We start from the raw sequence: 20,146 nt of genomic DNA on the forward strand, positions 1-20,146 counted from the left end.
AAAAATAATATGTAACAAACCATTGAGTGTTGATTTAACGTAAGAGACAGCCACAGCGTGACCAGCCAGAGCAGGTAACTCAGTCGACACCATCTGGGTCCATACTTCTGTTTCTGGGGGGATTTGTATTAGCTTCTATATTCAAGATGTACAAGCTTTCTTTTTAGTTTTTAGCATTGTACTGTACTGGCAACAATCTGGGGAAAATGTATTGTAAGTTCAATAGATAACGGAGGAGAGCACGTACCGAAGTTAAATCGCCACATGCCCGTGTAAGCTTTTACTCCTTCATCAAAACCACCGTATATTAGCATCACATCACCAGTCTGAAAGTGAATTCACATTAAATAAGTACTATTAACTATATCAGGCACATCAATGATCATAATTTTATAATAGCTATATTCAAATACTGCCTCACTTAAAAAACCACAGTTAAAGTTAGAGATAATCCAGCTAGATCACAATATTTTCCATGATACTGTAAGTGGTAAGAATCAATCTCCCATAAAAAATTTCACTCACGACAATTGCAATATGATAGTAAAGAGGAGGTGGAGAAAACACTTTGACATGAGGAGTCCACTGCCGTGTCTCTAAATAAAGTAATAAGTTAGATTTACAACACCCCAGTCCACTGCCGTGTCTCTAAATAAAGTAATAAGTTAGATTTACAACACCCCAGTCCACTGTTGTGTCTCTAAATAAAGTAATAAGTTAGATTTACAACACCCCAGTCCACTGTTGTGTCTCTAAATAAAGTAATAAGTTAGATTTACAACACCCCAGTCCACTGTTGTGTCTCTAAATAAAGTAATAAGTTAGATTTACAACACCCCAGTCCACTGTTGTGTCTCTAAATAAAGTAATAAGTTAGATTTACAACACCCCAGTCCACTGTTGTGTCTCTAAATAAAGTAATAAGTTAGATTTACAACACCCCAGTCCACTGTTGTGTCTCTAAATAAAGTTTACAACACCATATTTAATTAAGATCCTTGACATAATTATTATATCGATTTGTATCTTACAAAACATTGCCAATTTGCCAAAACGTAAGCTTAACAAATCCACTTCCAGGCATACATATTATGATAATAATGATAACATTGAATTCTACTGGAAATTTCATCATTGTCATAATAACATATTAGATATAATTGGAAACATCATTTGAGGTGGCCAAATTTACACAAATTTATGCATTATTTTAGAGCACCATGACATAACAAATCTAATTTCAAACTGAAAATTAGTTGTAACTTAGTAACTTAATAACTTAGTTACCTAGTAACTTAGTAACTTAGTAACTTAGTAACCTAGTAACTTGGTAATTTATTAACCTAGTAACTTAGTAACTTAGTAACTTGGTAACTTATTAACCTAGTTACTTAGTAACTTAGTAACTTAGTAACCTACTAACTTGGTAACTTAATCTCTGACCCGACACCTCATAATAAACTGACCAGTATCATAAGACCAGAGAGAGTTGATAATTTCCCTTTGAGCACTACCTCCAAATAGCCACATCACAGGTCCACTGAACACGGCAGTGTGACCGAACATTGCTGGTGGAGTGTTGGTTTCAGCGGTCTCCACTTTACACCATTCGTTATCATCTGGGGTAAGGAGAATTCTTTTAAACACCAAACAACCCTTCCAAACAATTGTGAAGCATATTATACACAGATTGCTGATATGATTGTGAATTCAAACATCTACATGTATAATATACATGTAGATTGAAGATGTTACTACTATATAGAGTTCATGTATACCAGTTAACAATATGTATTGTATTCTGCAACATTACCTACCCAGATCATACGTCCACAGCTCGTTACTTTCACAACCAAGGTAAGTGTAACCTCCGTACATGTACACAGTGTTATTGAGAATAGACACTGACTGGGAGTGACGGTTGAGAGGCCAGTTTTCTCCAGTCTGATATTTTTCCCATTCGTACACCGAAAAGTCAAAAACCCACAATGAAAAACTGGACCCTAATGACCCACCAAATATGAAAACTTTTTTATCGTATAGTATAGCACTATGATTGAATAGTCTAGGGGGAGCTTTTCCAGAATATGAGAGTTTAGTCCAGACGGCTGCTTCAGTGTGGTACTGCCAAAGTTCATTACTTGCTGAATATTCATCTTTTCCTCCAAAAAGGTATAGAGATCCTTCAAAGAATATAAGAGAATGCCCAGAGCGAGAGGAAGGGCTATCTTCAGAGTCAGGAACTAATTCAACCCATGATAGAGATCCGAACTTTGTGTCTGCATTTTTTGTCATCTATTTGTGAAGGTCCAAAGTGTGAAGCTAAATCCAGTAGCCATTAATCATGCCTGCAATGATACTGATAATTGATTTATTGATATTTGTATAATATTATATACACTATACATAATATACAGGGTGTTCACAATACATTAGTACATTCTCAAACATCTGTAGATGAGTTAATGAAGGAGTAATCAGCTATATTTTATGTTCGTTTTCTTTGTAAAACGTTTACAATTTTTTACAACCAGTCCAGATGTCAAACATTTGACACAGCTCTGTAAATTTAGAATACTTTGCTGCAACATCCTGAACAACATTTGTTGTGGATTTTTTTGGCTAGAACTAGTTTGTAAATTTGGGCATCAATCTAAAATGTAATCATTAGTTTATATAGTCAACATACGATTTTATATTGATTCTGAAAATAAATATCAAATCAAGTAAATTCACCCTTGCAAAAGACAACAACTGCAACCAGTGGTGTAGTGAAGGGCCCCACTGACCCCACTGTGCGGGGGGCCCCACTGTGCGGGGGGCGCCAACAGGTAACGTTATGCCACTGACTGCAACTGTAATATAATTAGTGATTTTTAACATTTCTGGTGGTTTTTAGGCTTTAGTATCCACATTTTATCAAACATTTGTACTAAAAGTCACAGAGAATATGTAGCTTAGGCTTCCTTTTCATTATCTAAATTAGATTCATTCTATAAATATTTTCCTTCGAAAATATTATGAGCATAATGGGCATATAATTTCGGGTCATAAGTTTTGGGTCTCAGCCATGAACTCAAGAGACATGCAGCTACAATTAAAAAGGAACGCCAACAAACTATGTTTTGGATAAGTATAAGATAACTTTAGGTGAGAAATGGGATTGGATCATTCTAAAAGTAGGGGGCGGCGTGAGTATAGGGGCATCAGAGGGGGCGCTCCCCCCCCCCCCCCCCCCAAAAAGACCTGACCTTTCTTCTAAAGGATTTAAGCTTAAGAAAGGTCCCAAATCAAAATCAGGTGTAAGTGATAAAATCATGTGTTTATCAATGATATTCATAAATAAATCCAACTATAGTTATTGTCTGAATATAAGGTTAGACACACTCAAAAAGTTTAAATTACATACACTAAATTATATGACAAACGACGTGATTTCAGTTTTAAAGTCGTCACTTTTCCTAACCTTAGCTCCAACGTACCTGTGAAACCTTCACATGGAATATTTGTAGGCGAACTATATAGGATATGCAAATCCTCCTCAGTAGTTAATGAATTTATTCATGATGTTAAATTATTAATTGATAAACTGATCACCCAGAATTATGAACGAAAAATCTTACACAGATATCTTAAATTATATATTAATAGTCAGCCAGCGTGTATCCTCAAACACTGGCACAATTTCACAGTTAATGACTTCATTATATAATTATATTGTGTGTAAGGTCAATCCCTGTAATTCCTTGTAATTCCTTATGGCTATGCATGTTACCTCTTCCGCACGATCTATTTCTTTCTCTCTTTGGTCGTATCGAACAGTTTTATATCACGTTGACTACTCTTTCGCAGTTTATTATTTAGCTTTCAAGCAGTATATAGGTTTGTTTTCTATATTCATTCAGACTTTTACTTAAGTCTAGTTGTACATTACTTTGTCATATTTTATCAACTAAGGTGTAGTATTGCCAGATCCCAGTTCATTTTGTAACAGAGTTTTATATTAACAGGAAACGATGTAACAGAGTCGATATATTTTAATGTTGCCATGGGGTGGCAAGTCCCCATACATCGTGGTCTGGTAGTTTCATTGCGTCCTAATATATGAATTGACATGGTTACTAACAGAAGGACAGAACACGACATATTCAGACCCGCCTACCCTCCTACCGCTCTCCAAAATCCACGTTTTTCTGCAAAAACGTCCATTCGTAACCTTTCACTATTGCCCTTTTACAAAAGGGTGAAATGGAACAAATCTGAGTAAAACCATTGAGAGTAAAAAATTATAGTTTGTGGCTAAGTCTGCTGTTTTAATATTGAATACTGCACACTATTGCTTTATAATTCTGTTGATGACCGTGGAGCTGGATAAAATCTTGTTCACTTTCTTTCTTTACTTTTTTATGCACTGTATGATTGACATGACATGAGTTCTTAACTTAGACAGCTCATCAGCTAGCTTTTCAAAAAAAATATTTTTGCATTTTACATAATATACAGGAAGGCCAGGATACATAAATACAAAAAGGTATTTTTTGCATTTTACATGGTACATACTGTTGATGAAATAATTAGTTGCTCTTTAATAATAATAATAATATAATAACAAAGTATTTATATCCTGCTCATATTAGCAACTAGTAACCAAGAATGTTACAAGCTACTAATGTCAGAGCGGCTCTCCTAACAAAGAGAAAACTATAATAATTTATAATTCTCCAACAAAAAATTCTCATTTTCCTTTAAACTGCTTATTGGTAACACTAACGTCTAAAAACAATATACGACAGACATGTTGGTACAATCAGACATCAGATGGAATAAACTATAAGAAAAAATAATAATCTCGACAGATATTGGTTACCTTTATTTATCCAAAAGAATTTAATTAATTAAACTTCATTATACACTCTTCTTTATTTGTAGACCAAAACAACAAACACAAACTGTGGCCTGCATCCCCGTCAATACCACTCACTCATTTAATGAGTTGCTCAAAGGTGGTAGACCAGGCCGACGGATCCCCAGTCCGATTTCCCTAAGTATTGTGCCGCAAGCTGCCGTTCACCCACCAGTTCACTGAGGTATAGGTAGATTGCCGAAGCATGTGCTACCAACTCTGCAATCATGTGGTACCGGCCGAGGATACAGGTTTTTTTTTTAAATAAAAACCAGCCAGGGCATGGCAAATGGCAGTCTAGTCTTTCCGTGTAAGTGTAACTATACACACAACTCATGGCAGTTAAAAAATCTCTATAAAACACTATTATAATTATTGTTGATGATTAAATAATTGTCTCACGTTGCAACTCAAATTTATGTTAAATCAATTTCGTAAACAATTTCGTAAATAAGAAATGCAATTTTGTATATATATATATATATATATATATATATATATATAAACCATCCCGTGGCTTTTTGTCGCGCGCAGCGCTTAATTGTGCACATCAGAATCGAGCCACTAATGCAGTGTATAGTAGAGCAACATTAAATTTAACACCAGACCAGTAAGATATTACCAGGCTATCGACATTGCATATTAAAGTGTCTCACTGCTAAAATCATAAAATAATTCAAACTCAACAAGAATTGCGCTGGTTAGCGAACGCTAGATTTCCATCGACCGTAATTAATTACAATTAACGATCGTTTCATATTGGTCAAGTTACCAAATTTCTTTGGGGTGTATTACAATTTCTTTTTAATCGATTCTACGGTCAAAAATACGTTTATTAAGGTACGTATCTGGGGTCCCTAGCGTATCGAGCAGACAATGCCCGTAAGAGCCTCTACTGCAAAGCACAAAATGGAGGGATTTCCATTGTCAATAATTTAAATCGATAGTAATTTAACGACCGAACATCGTAGCCTGTACTGTGATATGCAGTTAAAAAGACATTTGTCCGACAGCAGCTTTTATCCTCTGGATAGAGCAGTGCGTGACGCGCTTGTTTCAAAATTAGAATGAAGTGCCTTCGGCGGTCGAGCGCTACTGCAAGCGAAAGGGTTCACTTGTGCTTTCGCGTCACTGCGGGCGCGCTTGTTTCACAAGTAAAAAAAGGTTAAAGCGACCCATAATACTCGTAAAATATTTGTTGCGAGTTACCGTCGACGGGTCTAACTCGGCGCGCGTCCTGGTAGGTTATAAACCTACAATTTGTGCAGCGCGTTAAAGCGGCGAGAAGTCCTCAAAAACTAATTATATTATCCGTAAATTCAATGGTCAATACAGGAGGACTATAGTGCAAAGAAGCTGCTGATAACTGCTGCTCACTGCTGCTCACTGCTGCTTACTGCTGCTCACTGCTGCTCACTGCTGCTCACTGCTACTAACTGCTGCTATGGACGCGCGCGAAAGCAGCAGTTAGCAGCAGTGAGCAGCAGTGAGCAGCAGTGAGCAGCAGTGAGCAGCAGTGAGCAGCAGTGAGCAGCAGTTAGCAGCAGTTAGCAGCAGTTTCTTTGCACTATAGTCCTCCTGTGTCAAGTGATTCGATACTCAAGTTAAGTGTAAATAGTAAAGTATAACGTAATTACTTATTATATTAGCCTTGATATGAGTAACAACTGTTTAAATATATTTAACATAGACGGACATTTTTTGTTATACAATAATCAACCTAATGAAACCAAAAATTTTAGGCGTGCCGCGTATATTTCACCAATTTACACCCTAGTATGAAAATCGAGCGTTGAAGCAAATTAAATAAAATATGGTTATATTTAAACCAAAATGCATTAGAAGTCATTTAGTGATTTTATTGCTTTTCAGAGTTCTTTTTGCTTCTATCATGTATAATTTACGTTTTCATCTATCCACATTAATTCTTATCCATACTAATTTCAATTCCCGTATTTTTAATAAAAAGTCGACTCTATAGTCATTCGATGTTATCGTTCAGCTTTTCTTCAAATCCTAAAAGTTGATAAACGGGGCTTTTTGGCACCTGGTTCAAATAAAGTTGTTTTGACGTTTAATCGTATGATTCGAGCACATTTTTCGACTGTTATACTAATATGTAAAAATTGTTATTTCATAAAATTTTCGTAAAACACCCTGCAATCTCTGCAATACATCAAAAGCATAATTATGTATGTACATGGTGGCCCAGAAGTAACTGCCCACACGCAACCCTTTCATAACTCACGTAATTCTTCTTAGAATTGCACAGAAATTTCAGAGATTATAGATATGGGTCAATCTTAGATTCCATGAAAGCTTTGTCAAATTTATTTAATTACAGTGGGTGTGGCACGCCAATCCCTCTTTTCCGCTATTGTCACCATTAAGTTAGAATGCTTTCAGTTGGGAACTTCAAAATTCCTAGACATATTTGGTTTGATAATAGAAGTGCTTTTTCCCAAATTTCAAGTTGTTTGTTCAGAATTTACCCGAGTTATGACCTTTTTAAGATATTGCAGATAAGTGATCTCGGCACTTAATCAGTGATTTCGTCACCCAATTGGGGAAAGTTGTAACGATTAAGTTGTAATGATTTATTAATATCTACAACCTTAAGTAGATGGTTGTTGTAAGTCTGGCTTTGTAACACACTGCAGTGTTAAAAGTAAAAAATTGCCATAAACGATTCTGAAAATGCTCAAATGAATATGATATTTAAATAATGGGGCTGCAATCCCATCCCCCTCATACCAAAATCCTTAACTTGAAAAGACTGGCCACATCCAGAAGCTGAAACTTGGCACAGGTGTTCTTTGGGGTGTTACGCAAAAACGTTATTTTTAGAATTTTGATTTTTGCCTTTGTTCTTGAAATATGAGGTTAACTTTAGCCCAAATTCGATTTTTTTTACATGTAATTTTTACATGTAATTACAGGTAAACCTCAATATTTGGCGCGCGATATCTCAAAAATGCTAGGTCAGATTTTGGTCGGGTTTTTTCTTCTTGTTCGTCTCCAGCAGCTCTTATCAAATATATGTGAAAACTGGAAAAACGAATTTTACCCCCCCCCCCCCCCCCCCCTCTGGCCGTAAGTAATCTACATAATATATTAAATTATTAACCATTCATTCTGTATGTGCACGAAAATTTATTTCAAAAAAAAAAAAAAAATCATAAGTTTAGCTAATTTACGATATAATTTATGATATTCAGTATATAATTTTTTCATCATTTGTGGTCAGACCAACTTTAACAGTGTGTATTATTGATTAAATACGTTCTAACACCACCAAAAAAGCCACGGCATCCCTCATGCAATGTCGAAGAGCTGTCGGCCCCACATGGGGTATGAGCCCCAAAACATGCAAATGGATGTACACGGCTGTCATCCGTCCAATCCTATCCTACTGCTGTAGTATATGGATCAGGGCCACTCAAACGGACTATAACGCGAAGAAACTCAAACGTGTTCAGGCATTGGCACTCAGAATGATGTCTGGTGCCATGCCAAGCACACCTTTCATCGCATTGAATCACCTCACCGACACTTCTGACATCATACTGTTCCTGCAAGGCGAAGCAGCAAAGGGTGCGGCCAGGCTACAAGCTTATGGCAGCCTCACTCTTGAAACTATCGCTTTCAGGAAGGGAACTATCAAAAATCATACCACTATCAACAAACAATTCATGGCAGACCTCATTATCCCACTTAGAGCAACGAGAGACCTAACAACACCAACCATGATGCTGGGACGGCACTTCACCGTCACAACTCCTGGAGCCGATACCACTGAATATAGAAATTCACTTCAAAACACCATTGACAACATTACCAGTGAAACGATCACCTGCTACACTGACGGGTCACTCACAGACTCAGGATGCGGGGCTGGCTATATCATCACAACTGACAACAATAACACCACCCTTGAAGAAAGATCATTCAAGCTCCCTGATTATTGCACTGTTTACCAAACAGAGCTCACCGCCATTATTGAAGCTTGCAAATATCTCTCTACCTATACCAACACACATATCATCATATGGTCTGACAGTCTCTCATCTATACAAGCTATCTCTGCGCTTTCAACGCAAAGTAGAACTACAAGAGACTGTTACGACTCTCTTAATGCACTCGGATCCAACAACACGCTAGAGATACGATGGATTGCAGCACACATCGGATTGTGGGGGAACGAAAAAGCAGATGAGCTGGCCAAGCTTGGTACAACCAGGGGGGGGGGGGGGGGTCAACCTCATTTTACCTCATGAGGCCAGCCAAAAAAGGCAAAATTGGGATGAGGTAAAATGAGGTAAAATGAGGTAAATAAATCTAGTTTTCTAAGCCTTTTTTTAGAGACAAAAAAGGTTTATTCGAAGTCATTATACTATAATTCGAGGCTGTGCATGGTCTCCCATGATATTTAATGGTTTATTAGGGGTGATGTGGTCCCTGGGAAGGGGCATTCCCAGTTTAACATACTTACTCTCCAAACTTGGGGTAAATAAAACTTCGCATTATAATTATTATTTATGAAAAGAAAATTGAACATTTCAATTTCCATGATCCATTAGGAAATTGTTAATAGCACTTGCTAAGTTTTGTAAAGGAATTAGCAATAACTTTAGTGTCACTTTGGCAGTTGCCAATTTATGGGGATATTTCCGCATTGCATGTCATGGACCATTTAAATAATATCTTAGTTTGATATTGCTATTATCGAGTCACTCTGAAACAAATTGTGTCTAACTAGACCAAATGTAAACAACAGTTGTGCATGGAACTGGATTGGATATCTACATGAATTTAGTCGAAATTGCATAGTGAGATAGTGAAAGGTCATTTCATAATAAATTACTCATATAAACTCATACTTCATACTGATCATACAATTCTAAGTTCTTATCATGTACATTTTCAATGTTCATGATTCGCTGTAGAATAAAGGGCGGTTCACAAAACCACTTTTCGTTCATATAATTAGATATCACCTCTAATTAGTTGCTCTATAGGATCAGGAACAACCAAACAATTTTTTGTGTCTACGGTTTCGTATAATACTGACTTGGGCCACGCCCATATTTTTCACCAATTTTTAACAGGTAAAATTATCTAAATCGTCAATTTAGTCACGAAGGAGTTTGGAAGGAGTTCTAAATGTGTGCTCCTCTAATATAAACAGTAGGAAATGGTTAACTTTAGTCGAGGTTTCAGGTCTCTACAATGTCGGGAAGTTCCTGCAGGAATTTGCGCATTGCGCTGAAGCGCAAGATTCACTGCGCCAAAAGCGAAGGTCGTAGAGACATGAGACCTTGACTAAAGTTAACCATTTCATACCATTGCTATCAGAGTATGCCACTTTCAGAGTCCTGAACACACTCCTACAGCTCTTAATCGTCAATTATATGAATTTTACCTGTTAAAATATATCATCTTTAACTGATATCAATTTAGTTTAAAACACTGTTAGTTTTTAAAAAGAACATATTACTTCACACCAAACTAACGGACAATATGATAATATAAAAAAGGAAGGTTTTCCTTGGATTCCGAATTCAACTTTGATTATATCCTGGCACTGATTATCACTTCTCGATTGTTCTCCATTTTCCAATGCAGTCAGCAAGTTCCAATTTAGGTAGACTAGGTTTTCGAATCTTCATATTATGTTCAGAAGCAGGCCAGAAGGGGTTGTTACCAGAGGAATATCTTCTTGGAACAAGGAATTAATGAGGTCTTCATTTATTTCTTCATAACTCGTCACTGACAGTCCGGACAGGATGAGCATTGACGAGATCCACTGATTACTTCATAGCTCGTCATAGATAGGATCACTATTAAATGAGGTCGAATGATTACTTCATAGCTCGTCACTAACTGGATCAGCATAACACTCCACAACAACGTACCGCTCTTAAATCTTTAAAATCTAAGAAATCTGAATTGAAATTTCTTCCTGCTGATAAGGGCAACGCCACTGTTGTACTGACTCACGATCAATACATAGCCAAAGTTACCGACCACTTATCCTCAGGTAGTTACACCCTCTTAACGAAAGACCCCACTCAATCCGTTACCACTAAACTACAGAAAGTCCTCAAGAAACTACACACCGACAAGAAGATCACGACCGACCTATACCACAAGATGCGCAACCTACATCCTAGATGGCCTCAACTTTACGGACAACCTAAGATACACAAACCCGGCGCACCTATCCGTCCCGTAGTCAGCTTCTACAACACCCCCCTCCAAGCCCTCCACAAAGTCCTCGCATCTTTCCTCAAACCCCTAGCCCAGAACCCCTTACGCCTCAAAGATTCTTCCGACTTCAAACATCGCTTCGACTCCTCTCTCAATCCCTCCTTCCACTACCACGCCTCCTTAGACGTCCAATCCTTGTACACCTCCTGTGACATGCGAGCATGCGCCTAGCCCTCAAAACTGTCATCTCCTCCTTTGAACAGAACCCCTCTCGTCTTCCCTCCAATGTCACCACCACCACCATAGGCTCCCTTATCAACTTTTGCCTTGACAACTCATACCTTGAATTCAACGGCTCCTTCTACTCCCAAGACGAAGGTGGTACAATGGGATCCCCCCTCATTGTTGAACTAGCTGAAATCCGCCTTGCTGAAATCGAGACCTTAGCTTTATCCTCATGTCCTGACCCTCCAAACACTTACTCCCATTTCGTTGACGACGGCCTTGGATCTTTCAGAGACAGAAACCACGCAGAATCCTTCCTTACATTCCTTAACTCCCTTACTGAAGACCTCAACTTTACCCAAGAACATCCCTCTACAGACGGAACTATACCCTTCCTTGACGTTCTCATCCACCCTGACAAATCCACATCAGTCTACAGAAAACCCACCCACACCAACCTCTACACCAAGTACTCCTCCTGCACCACCAACTCATCTAAGAACGCAGCATCCGATCACTGACCAGAAGAGCCCACAACATCTGCTCACCCCAACACCTTGACGACGAACTCCAGACAGTACGACACGTTTGCCTCCAGAACGGCTTCCCTCCTCACCGCATCACCACCATCATGGACGAAGTACAACGGAAATTCACCAACCCCTCTCGCCACCAATCCCTAGCCTCATTCAACCGACAGACCCGTGAACATGCCCTTAGTGTTTCTCTTCCTTTCCATCCCTCCCTATCCAAACCCATCTCCAAGATACTCGGACAACACGACATCAAAGTCACCCACTCCTCTGCTACCTCCCTCCGCAACCTCCTCACCAAAACGAAGACCACACCCCCTACTCACCTCACTCCCAACACCATCTACGAAATTTCCTGCTCACAGTGCCCCTCCAAATACGCCGGACAGACCTACAGACCCTTGGTCCACCGCATGAAAGAACACGAACGATGTTACAGACTCAACAACGCCATCGACGAATCCACAGACAGAATCAAATCAGCCCCTGCACATCATGCCCTGACCACCGGCCACACCATCTCCTGGAACAACATCGAAGTCCTCAAATCCCTCACCTCACGCTCCCAACTTGACCTCACAGAACACGCAGCTATACAAATACGACAACCAGCTATGAACAGAACAGATCGCGCACCCAAATGTAGTCCCCTCTGGGACCCCATTCTTCCTAAAATTGCCAAATCCTTAAAGTCCAGACCATCTGGCATTTCCTTCTAAACCTCAACAGAAGACTAAATTTTTATTGACATTGTACTGTAATTTTCACTTTCCCACCCACACCTCCCCCACCCTCCATCCCTGACACCACTCAATCACATATAAGCATTGTCCACCACATCACATTCAGCTGACGACGATTAACACATGTTTATTGAAAGCTTCTACAAGTTAAATCATCGTATCTCTTATATGTTTTTAACCCAACTCCACTCAGCATAACATGACTAACAACTAACGAGGTCAAGTGATCTCTTGCTGATACGTCAAAACAAGATCAGTAAATAGCTATAAATATCGAAAAAAATTAGCTTAGAAATTACAGAGTACAAATGCCTTCTTCACAACTAACTCTTTGGCCTCATCTTTTTAAATCACTCATTCCCTCTGAAACAAGATAATGCTTAGGACTAGGAGGAACTTAGTTAACTTCTTGTATAATTCGGTAAGAGGAAAATTCCTTAGTAAGCTAAAATTCTTTTGTAGGATGTTACCACTTATCATATCTGTTATCCAGCATAATCCCACAACTAGACCCTCTTATTCTGGAGTCTTGACAATGACAGCAGCAATGTACACTATTTTGATGCTCCAGGTCTCCAAGAAAACCTTCCTCTTTATATTCTCATATTGTGTGTGAGTTTGGTGTGAAGTATTATTTTCTTTTTTAAAACTAACAGTGTTAAACTAAATTGATATCAGTAAAAGATGATATATTTTAACAGGTAAAATTCATACAATTGACGATTAAGAGATATGGGAGTGTGTTTAGGACTCTGAAAGTGGCATACTCTTATAGCAATGGTATGAAATGGTTAACTTTAGTCAAGGTCTCATGTCTCTACGACCTTCGCTTTTGGCGCTGTGAATCTTGCGCTTCAAGCGCAATGCGCAAATTCCTGCAGGAACTTCCCGACATTGTAGAGACCTGAGACCTCGACTAAAGTTAACCATTTCCTACTGTTTATATTAGAGGAGCACACATTTAGAACTCCTTCCATACTCCTTCGTGACTAAATTGACGATTTAGAGAATTTTACCTGTTAAAAATTTTTGCCGAGATTTACCTCATTTTACCTCATGAGGCCAGCCAAAAAAGGCAAAATTGGGATGAGGTAAAATGAGGTAAAATGAGGTTGACCCCCCCCCCCCCCCCAACCAGTGAATCCACTTTGAAGTGTCCAATTCCACAATCCTACATCAAGCGTCAAATCGACAACAAAGTCAACAGACTGAATCAGGAAACTTGGTTAACTGACGGTCCCAGACACACCAAACTGACACTCGGCCACAAGCATGCCAAAATCATCAAAAACCTCAACACTACACTCAGCAAAAACAGACAAGATTACAGAACTGCAGTTCACCTCATCACGGGTCACTGCGGCTTAAACAAACACCTTCACACCATTTGCAAATCAAACACCAGTGCTTGTCCTATGTGCGGCGACAGAGAGGAAACTGTCTCACACTTCCTTGGACAGTGTCCAGCTATTGCCCAAATTAGAGGTCAATATTTCCAGGACTACTACCTCTCTGTCAATGACATATTCGACAACCAACACATCACCACAATTGTCAATTTCGCAAACCGCACCAACCGCTTAATTGTGCCGGAAGAGCTGGATCAGACCGGGGTGACTTAAAGTATTAGCTCATATGCTGTCTCGTCTCGTTTTACTTTTCCAAACCCAGCTGGCATTTAAGCGTATCATTTTGACTCATATATCATCTTACACCATCCTCCACCAATCACTCTGATTTCACCGGCAACCTTCCCCAAGGTTGCCACACCCCAGAGGTAGGCAGAGCATCTCAATGCTATCCTCTCGTGGGCTATCTTGGCCCAGCCTCTCTTTTAAAAAAAAACTTTGCACTCAGATCAAGTATATTAATAATTATTGTATCTTGGATGTTACCATCTAGCGCTACAATTTAGTTTGGTATTATTTAAATTCGGATATATATTCATTGATTGATTGTGTAATGAATTGGTGATAAATAATAAAATAACAGTATTTAACACTGCTTAGAGGCCTTCAAGATGCAGCAGCCTATGTTAGTTTTGAAGAACAACACCAAGAGGGAGAGTGGTCGCAAGGTTCAATTGAGCAACATCAAAGCAGCTAAGACCATCAGTGACATCGTGAGTTTTTTAAAACTTTTTCAACCAAGCATTAGATATTATAAACTCTGTCATAATGAAGTAGCAATAAATATGCAATTACAATGTTTTCCAATTGGATTTACAGTAATTGGATTCGGAAGTATCGCAGTGAATTGAGTCACAAATTAGTGATACTACCACTACAGAACCAACATTACAAAACTTCAGATTCGAACATGTCTTGGACCCAAAGCTATGTTGAAGATGCTCATGGACCCAATGGGAGGAATCGTCATGACAAACGACGGCAACGCCATCCTCAGAGAAATCCAAGTTCAGCACCCAGCAGCCAAAAGTATGATTGAGATCAGTCGTACCCAAGACGAAGAAGTTGGTGACGGAACCACCAGTGTGATCATCCTGGCTGGAGAGCTGCTGAAGGTGGCAGAACCATTCCTAGTGGACAACATGCATCCCACAGTTATCATTGCTGCGTACAGACAAGCCTTGGAGGATGCAGTGAGCATGATGAGGAATGAAGTCGCTAAACCTGTTGATACTGATAACAGAGAGGAGATGGTTAAAATTATTAAATCAAGGTAAGGGCAGTGCTTTAGAATATTATATTTTTAAATCAAGCTATTCTGCAGCTACTTAAGCTTTACAGACGTCAGATCAGGATCAGTAGCACATGGTCTGTTGATTTTCAATAACACTTTTTTTGCTACATGAATATTGTATACACTGTTTATAGAGGATGAATTATCTCTAAAGTTCTAATTCAGGTATTTCATGATATTTATCTTTACTTTATCTTTACTTTCATATTTCAGTCTTGGAACCAAATTCATGAAGGGCTGGAATGATTTGGCATGCGGAATAGCACTGGATGCTGTGAAGTGTGTCCGTATTAACGATCAAAGTGCAGGTGGTTATAATGAGATTGATATCAAAAGATACGCTAAAGTCGAGAAGGTAACAAATTAGTTTAAAACCAGTTTAATTAATTAATGAGAAAGTTTTATTTAATTATAATTTACTTTGTGTTTTTATTTGAAGCTATTAACTTGATTCTTTCAATTTGATTTTCGTAGCGTGCAAATTAAAAGGCAGGGAAACTTAAATGACCGTCGATCATTTTTGATGTAGATTTCTTAAGCAAATCTTTTCACAATTTGATTTTTAAATGTCTTGCCCGCAGGTTCCCGGAGGTAGTATTGAAATGTCAGAGATCCTCGACGGAGTTATGTTCAACAAAGATGTCACTCATACCGGGATGAAGAGACGCATTGAAAACCCCAGGTTTGTAAAAAGTCTGCGAACTTGCCCCAAAAAAGCGGTCGCATTTTTTTTGTTGTCTTTGAACTCAGGTTGAGTGTGGCACCTTTTTTAAAACCCACCACTTCAGGATTGTAATGTTGGATTGTAATCTGGAGTACAAGAAAGGAGAGAGTCAGACCAACATGGAGTTCATGCAGGAGACAGATTTCAGGAAGATCCTCCAACTAGAAGAGAATTATATCAAGGATATTTGTGATGATATCATCGCTCTCAAACCCGACCTTGTTCTTACAGGTTTGTTCTTCGTCCTGTTAGAAAAAATCAAAATTAGTGGGCTCACTTATTTCGATTGTGTCAATGGTTTTTAGTCATGCAGCCAGGTTATATCATTTTATAATTATACATTATAATATTTATTTAATAAATTAACCCCTTTGTTTTCCAGAGAAAGGTGTGTCAGATCTCGCCCAGCACTTCCTCCTAAAAGCAGGAATCACAGCTGTCAGACGTCTGCGTAAGAGTGACATGAACCGTGTTGCACGTGCAGTCGGAGGACAGATTGTCCATAGGACTGAGGAACTGAAGGATTCTGATGTTGGAACTGAGTGCGGACTTTTCGAGGTTAGTTTATGGTTTTATTTTCAACGGAATTTGAAAGTAGCACGTTGTGGTCTGTCATAAGTACTCGATTTCTGAATATCCGACAAATCCATCATTAATAAGTATCCATGTTTAATAGGTTTCTTTTTTCAGGTCAAGAAGTTCGGAGACGAATACTTCACATTCCTCACAAAATGCAAGAACCCCAAAGCCTGCACCATCCTGCTCAGAGGAGCCAGTAAGGATGTCTTAATGGAGGTCGAGAGGAATCTCCTAGATGCTATGAATGTTGCCAGAAATGTCATGATCGATCCTTTCTTGGTAAGTTTTAAATAAAGATCCAGATCTCCAAGTCAACCATTAAACGACAGCAGTTATTAGGTCACCAAAAACTCATCACAAACAAGCTTGTAACCTAATTAATTAAATAATCACCTAATTAATTAAATAATCACCTAATTACAGGTTCCCGGAGGCGGAGCAGTGGAAGCAGCTGTAGCTCACAGACTTATAGAGAAGTCTAAAGAAATCCAGGGTGTAGGACAGTGGCCTTACAGAGCCCTCGCTGAGGCACTCCGAATCATCCCCAAGACTCTTATGCAGGTACAACTCACTTCTAGCAATTCAGAAGTTGCCAAAATATGCTTATTTTCTGCACAACTCTGTATATCTCTGACAAGACATTATGTGACCTGCATTCTAATAAAACAAGGGGGCAAGACAATCAAGATCCGTGCTAAATTATTTTTAATTTTTTTCCACGGGATGATAATGTTATCACTACATAACTAGCACGTAACTTATAATGCCTACTTTGATGTGTCGTTGCTATAGCAACTGGTCATAATTCAATGATAATATTTGTTAGTACTAGCATTCGTCCCCTCTTAAGCTTCTCACCGCTGTATGATTGCTGTTTCGTTGGAGTTTGACATCTTGAAACTAGCACTATGATTTACTTAGTCTATACTCGCATTAAACATTAACTTAAAGCTTGTTGTTAGCTTTTGTTGTCTCAAAGTTGTCAACAAATGCTGATCCTCATTTCCACCTCCTCAACCTTCAACCTGAATACTCCTAACCTTTATAGTCTATACAGACTAGTTTATACCTCTATATACAGACTAGTTTTTACCTCTATACAGCCTAGTTTATACCTCTAACCTCTCTGTCTCCGCACAACTAACCTCTAACCTCTCTGTCTCCGCACAACTAACCTCTAACCTCTCTGTCTCCGCACAACTAACCTCTAACCTCTCTGTCTCTGCACAACTAACCTCTGACCTCTCTGTCTCCGCACAACTAATCTCTAACCTCTCTGTCTCGCACAACTAACCTCTGACCACTCTGTCTCCGTACAACTCACCTCTAACCTCTCTGTCTCCGCACAACTAACCTATGACCTCTCTGTCTCTGCACAACTAACCTCTAACCTCTCTGTCTCCGCACAACTAACCACTAACCTCTCTGTCTCCGCACAACTAACCACTAACCTCTCTGTCTCCGCACAACTAACCTCTAACCTCTCTGTCTCTGCACAACTAACCTCTAACCTCTCTGTCTCCGCACAACTAACCACTAACCTCTCTGTCTCCGCACAACTAACCACTAACCACCCTGTCTCCGCACAACTAACCACTAACCTCTCTGTCTCCGCACAACTAACCACTAACCTCTGTCTCCGTACAACTAACCTATGACCTCTCTGTCTCTGCACAACTAACCTATGACCTCTCTGTCTCCGCACAACTAACCACTAACCTCTGTCTCCGTACAACTAACCTATGACCTCTCTGTCTCTGCACAACTAACCTATGACCTCTCTGTCTCTGCACAACTAACCTATGACCTCTCTGTCTCTGCACAACTAACCTCTAACCTCTCTGTCTCCGCACAACTAACCACTAACCTCTCTGTCTCCGCACAACTAACCTATGACCTCTTTGTCTCTGCACAACTAACCTCTGACCTCTTTGTCTCCGCACAACTAACCTCTAACCTCTCTGTCTCCGCACAACTAACCTATGACCTCTCTGTCTCTGCACAACTAACCTATGACCTCTCTGTCTCTGCACAACTAACCTCTAACCTCTCTGTCTCCGCACAACTAACCACTAACCTCTCTGTCTCCGTACAACTAACCTCTAACCTCTCTGTCTCCGCACAACTAACCTATGACCTCTCTGTCTCTGCACAACTAACCTATGACCTCTCTGTCTCTGCACAACTAACCTCTAACCTCTCTGTCTCCGCACAACTAACCACTAACCTCTCTGTCTCCGTACAACTAACCTCTAACCTCTTTGTCTCTGCACAACTAACCTCTGACCTCTTTGTCTCCGCACAACTAACCTCTAACCTCTCTGTCTCCGCACAACTAACCACTAACCACCCTGTCTCCGCACAACTAACCACTAACCTCTCTGTCTCCGCACAACTAACCTCTAACCGCTATGTCTCCGCACGACTAACCTCTAACCTCTCTGTCTCCGCACAACTAACCTCTAACCTCTCTGTCTCCGCACAACTAACCTCTAACCTCTCTGTCTCCGCACAACTAACCTCTAACCTCTCTGTCTCCGCACAACTAACCTCTAACCTCTCTGTCTCCGTACAACTAACCTCTAACCTCTCTGTCTCCGCACAACTAACCACTAACCACTCTGTCTCCGCACAACTAACCACTAACCTCTCTGTCTCCGTACAACTAACCTCTAACCTCTCTGTCTCCGCACAACTAACCTCTAACCTCTTTGTCTCCGCACAACTAACCTCTAACCTCTCTGTCTCCGCACAACTAACCTCTAACCATTCTGTCTCCGCACAACTAACCTCTAACCTCTCTGTCTCCGCAAAACTAACCTCTAACCTCTCTGTCTCCGCACAACTAACCTCTAACCTCTCTGTCTCCGCACAACTAACCACTAACCTCTCTGTCTCCGCACAACTAACCTCTAACCTCTCTGTTTCCGCACAACTAACCACGTGTGCTCCTCCCTCAGAACTGCGGAGTAAACACCATCAGAACAATGACCAACTTGACAGCTAAACACGCCACCACCGGGTCTACCTGGGGCGTGGACGGAGAGACCGGTAATATCGTAGATATGGAGGAGTTTGGCGTGTGGGATACTCTTCAGGTGAGAGAAATACCATGATTAATTGAAACGTTGATCTGTTAATTGGTTGAGTAATTGATTAGTTAGTTGTTTAACAGGTTTCGGTGAAGTTCTAAGTTACTTCAACAAAGCTTCAACTTGTTCCTCAATAATCTCCTCCTCAGGTGAAATCCCAAGTGTTTAAGACTGCAATCGAAACAGCCATATTACTGCTTCGTATCGACGATATAGTCAGCGGAGTGAAGAAGCAGTCCGACATTGATGCAGAAAAAATGGCGGGAAAATTCCAAGCAGCCAATCCTCAGGAAGGCCCTGAAGAATAGATAACAACTTCTTGTGCTCATACATTTTCTCTCTTTCACTTTATTTTTAACTCGTCACTTTTTATCATCTCGAGTTTAAGAGGGGTGCTATTTTCGTAGGATTTTTGTTGCCATCGTTCCCGATAT

General features: G+C 39.6%; 4 protein-coding genes across 8 annotated transcripts in view; 2 read left to right on the forward strand and 2 right to left on the reverse strand.

Moving 5' to 3' along the window:
- LOC134824948 (uncharacterized) overlaps positions 1 to 2,352 on the reverse strand; it is a 36,793-nt gene extending 34,441 nt beyond the window's left edge. For all 5 annotated transcript variants that reach the window (XM_063836967.1, XM_063836969.1, XM_063836964.1 and 2 more), the window contains exons 1-5: positions 1,818 to 2,352; positions 1,467 to 1,619; positions 526 to 596; positions 248 to 326; positions 21 to 113 (exon numbers count right to left, since the gene is read on the reverse strand). In XM_063836967.1, the coding sequence (XP_063693037.1) occupies positions 21 to 113; positions 248 to 326; positions 526 to 596; positions 1,467 to 1,619; positions 1,818 to 2,295 (874 nt within the window). In that variant the 5' untranslated portion in view covers positions 2,296 to 2,352. The remainder of the gene's footprint in view (positions 1 to 20; positions 114 to 247; positions 327 to 525; positions 597 to 1,466; positions 1,620 to 1,817) is intronic.
- LOC134824943 (chromosome-associated kinesin KIF4A-like) overlaps positions 1 to 20,146 on the forward strand; it is a 92,297-nt gene that overhangs the window by 40,433 nt on the left and 31,718 nt on the right. The window lies entirely within an intron of this gene.
- Positions 1 to 20,146, reverse strand: part of LOC134824953 (uncharacterized) — a 79,500-nt gene that overhangs the window by 24,261 nt on the left and 35,093 nt on the right. The window lies entirely within an intron of this gene.
- On the forward strand, positions 14,635 to 20,020 carry LOC134824744 (T-complex protein 1 subunit gamma-like). Its single transcript, XM_063836719.1, has 10 exons — positions 14,635 to 14,736; positions 14,926 to 15,296; positions 15,531 to 15,672; positions 15,899 to 15,999; positions 16,106 to 16,272; positions 16,424 to 16,599; positions 16,732 to 16,899; positions 17,044 to 17,181; positions 19,581 to 19,718; positions 19,862 to 20,020. The coding sequence occupies exons 1-10, from the start codon at positions 14,635 to 14,637 to the stop codon at positions 20,018 to 20,020; spliced, it is 1,662 nt and encodes a 553-aa protein (XP_063692789.1).

The sequence above is a fragment of the Bolinopsis microptera genome, chromosome 13, assembly GCF_026151205.1.
Source record: "Bolinopsis microptera isolate Bmic1 chromosome 13, MBARI_Bmic_1.0, whole genome shotgun sequence".
NCBI lineage: Eukaryota > Metazoa > Ctenophora > Tentaculata > Lobata > Bolinopsidae > Bolinopsis > Bolinopsis microptera.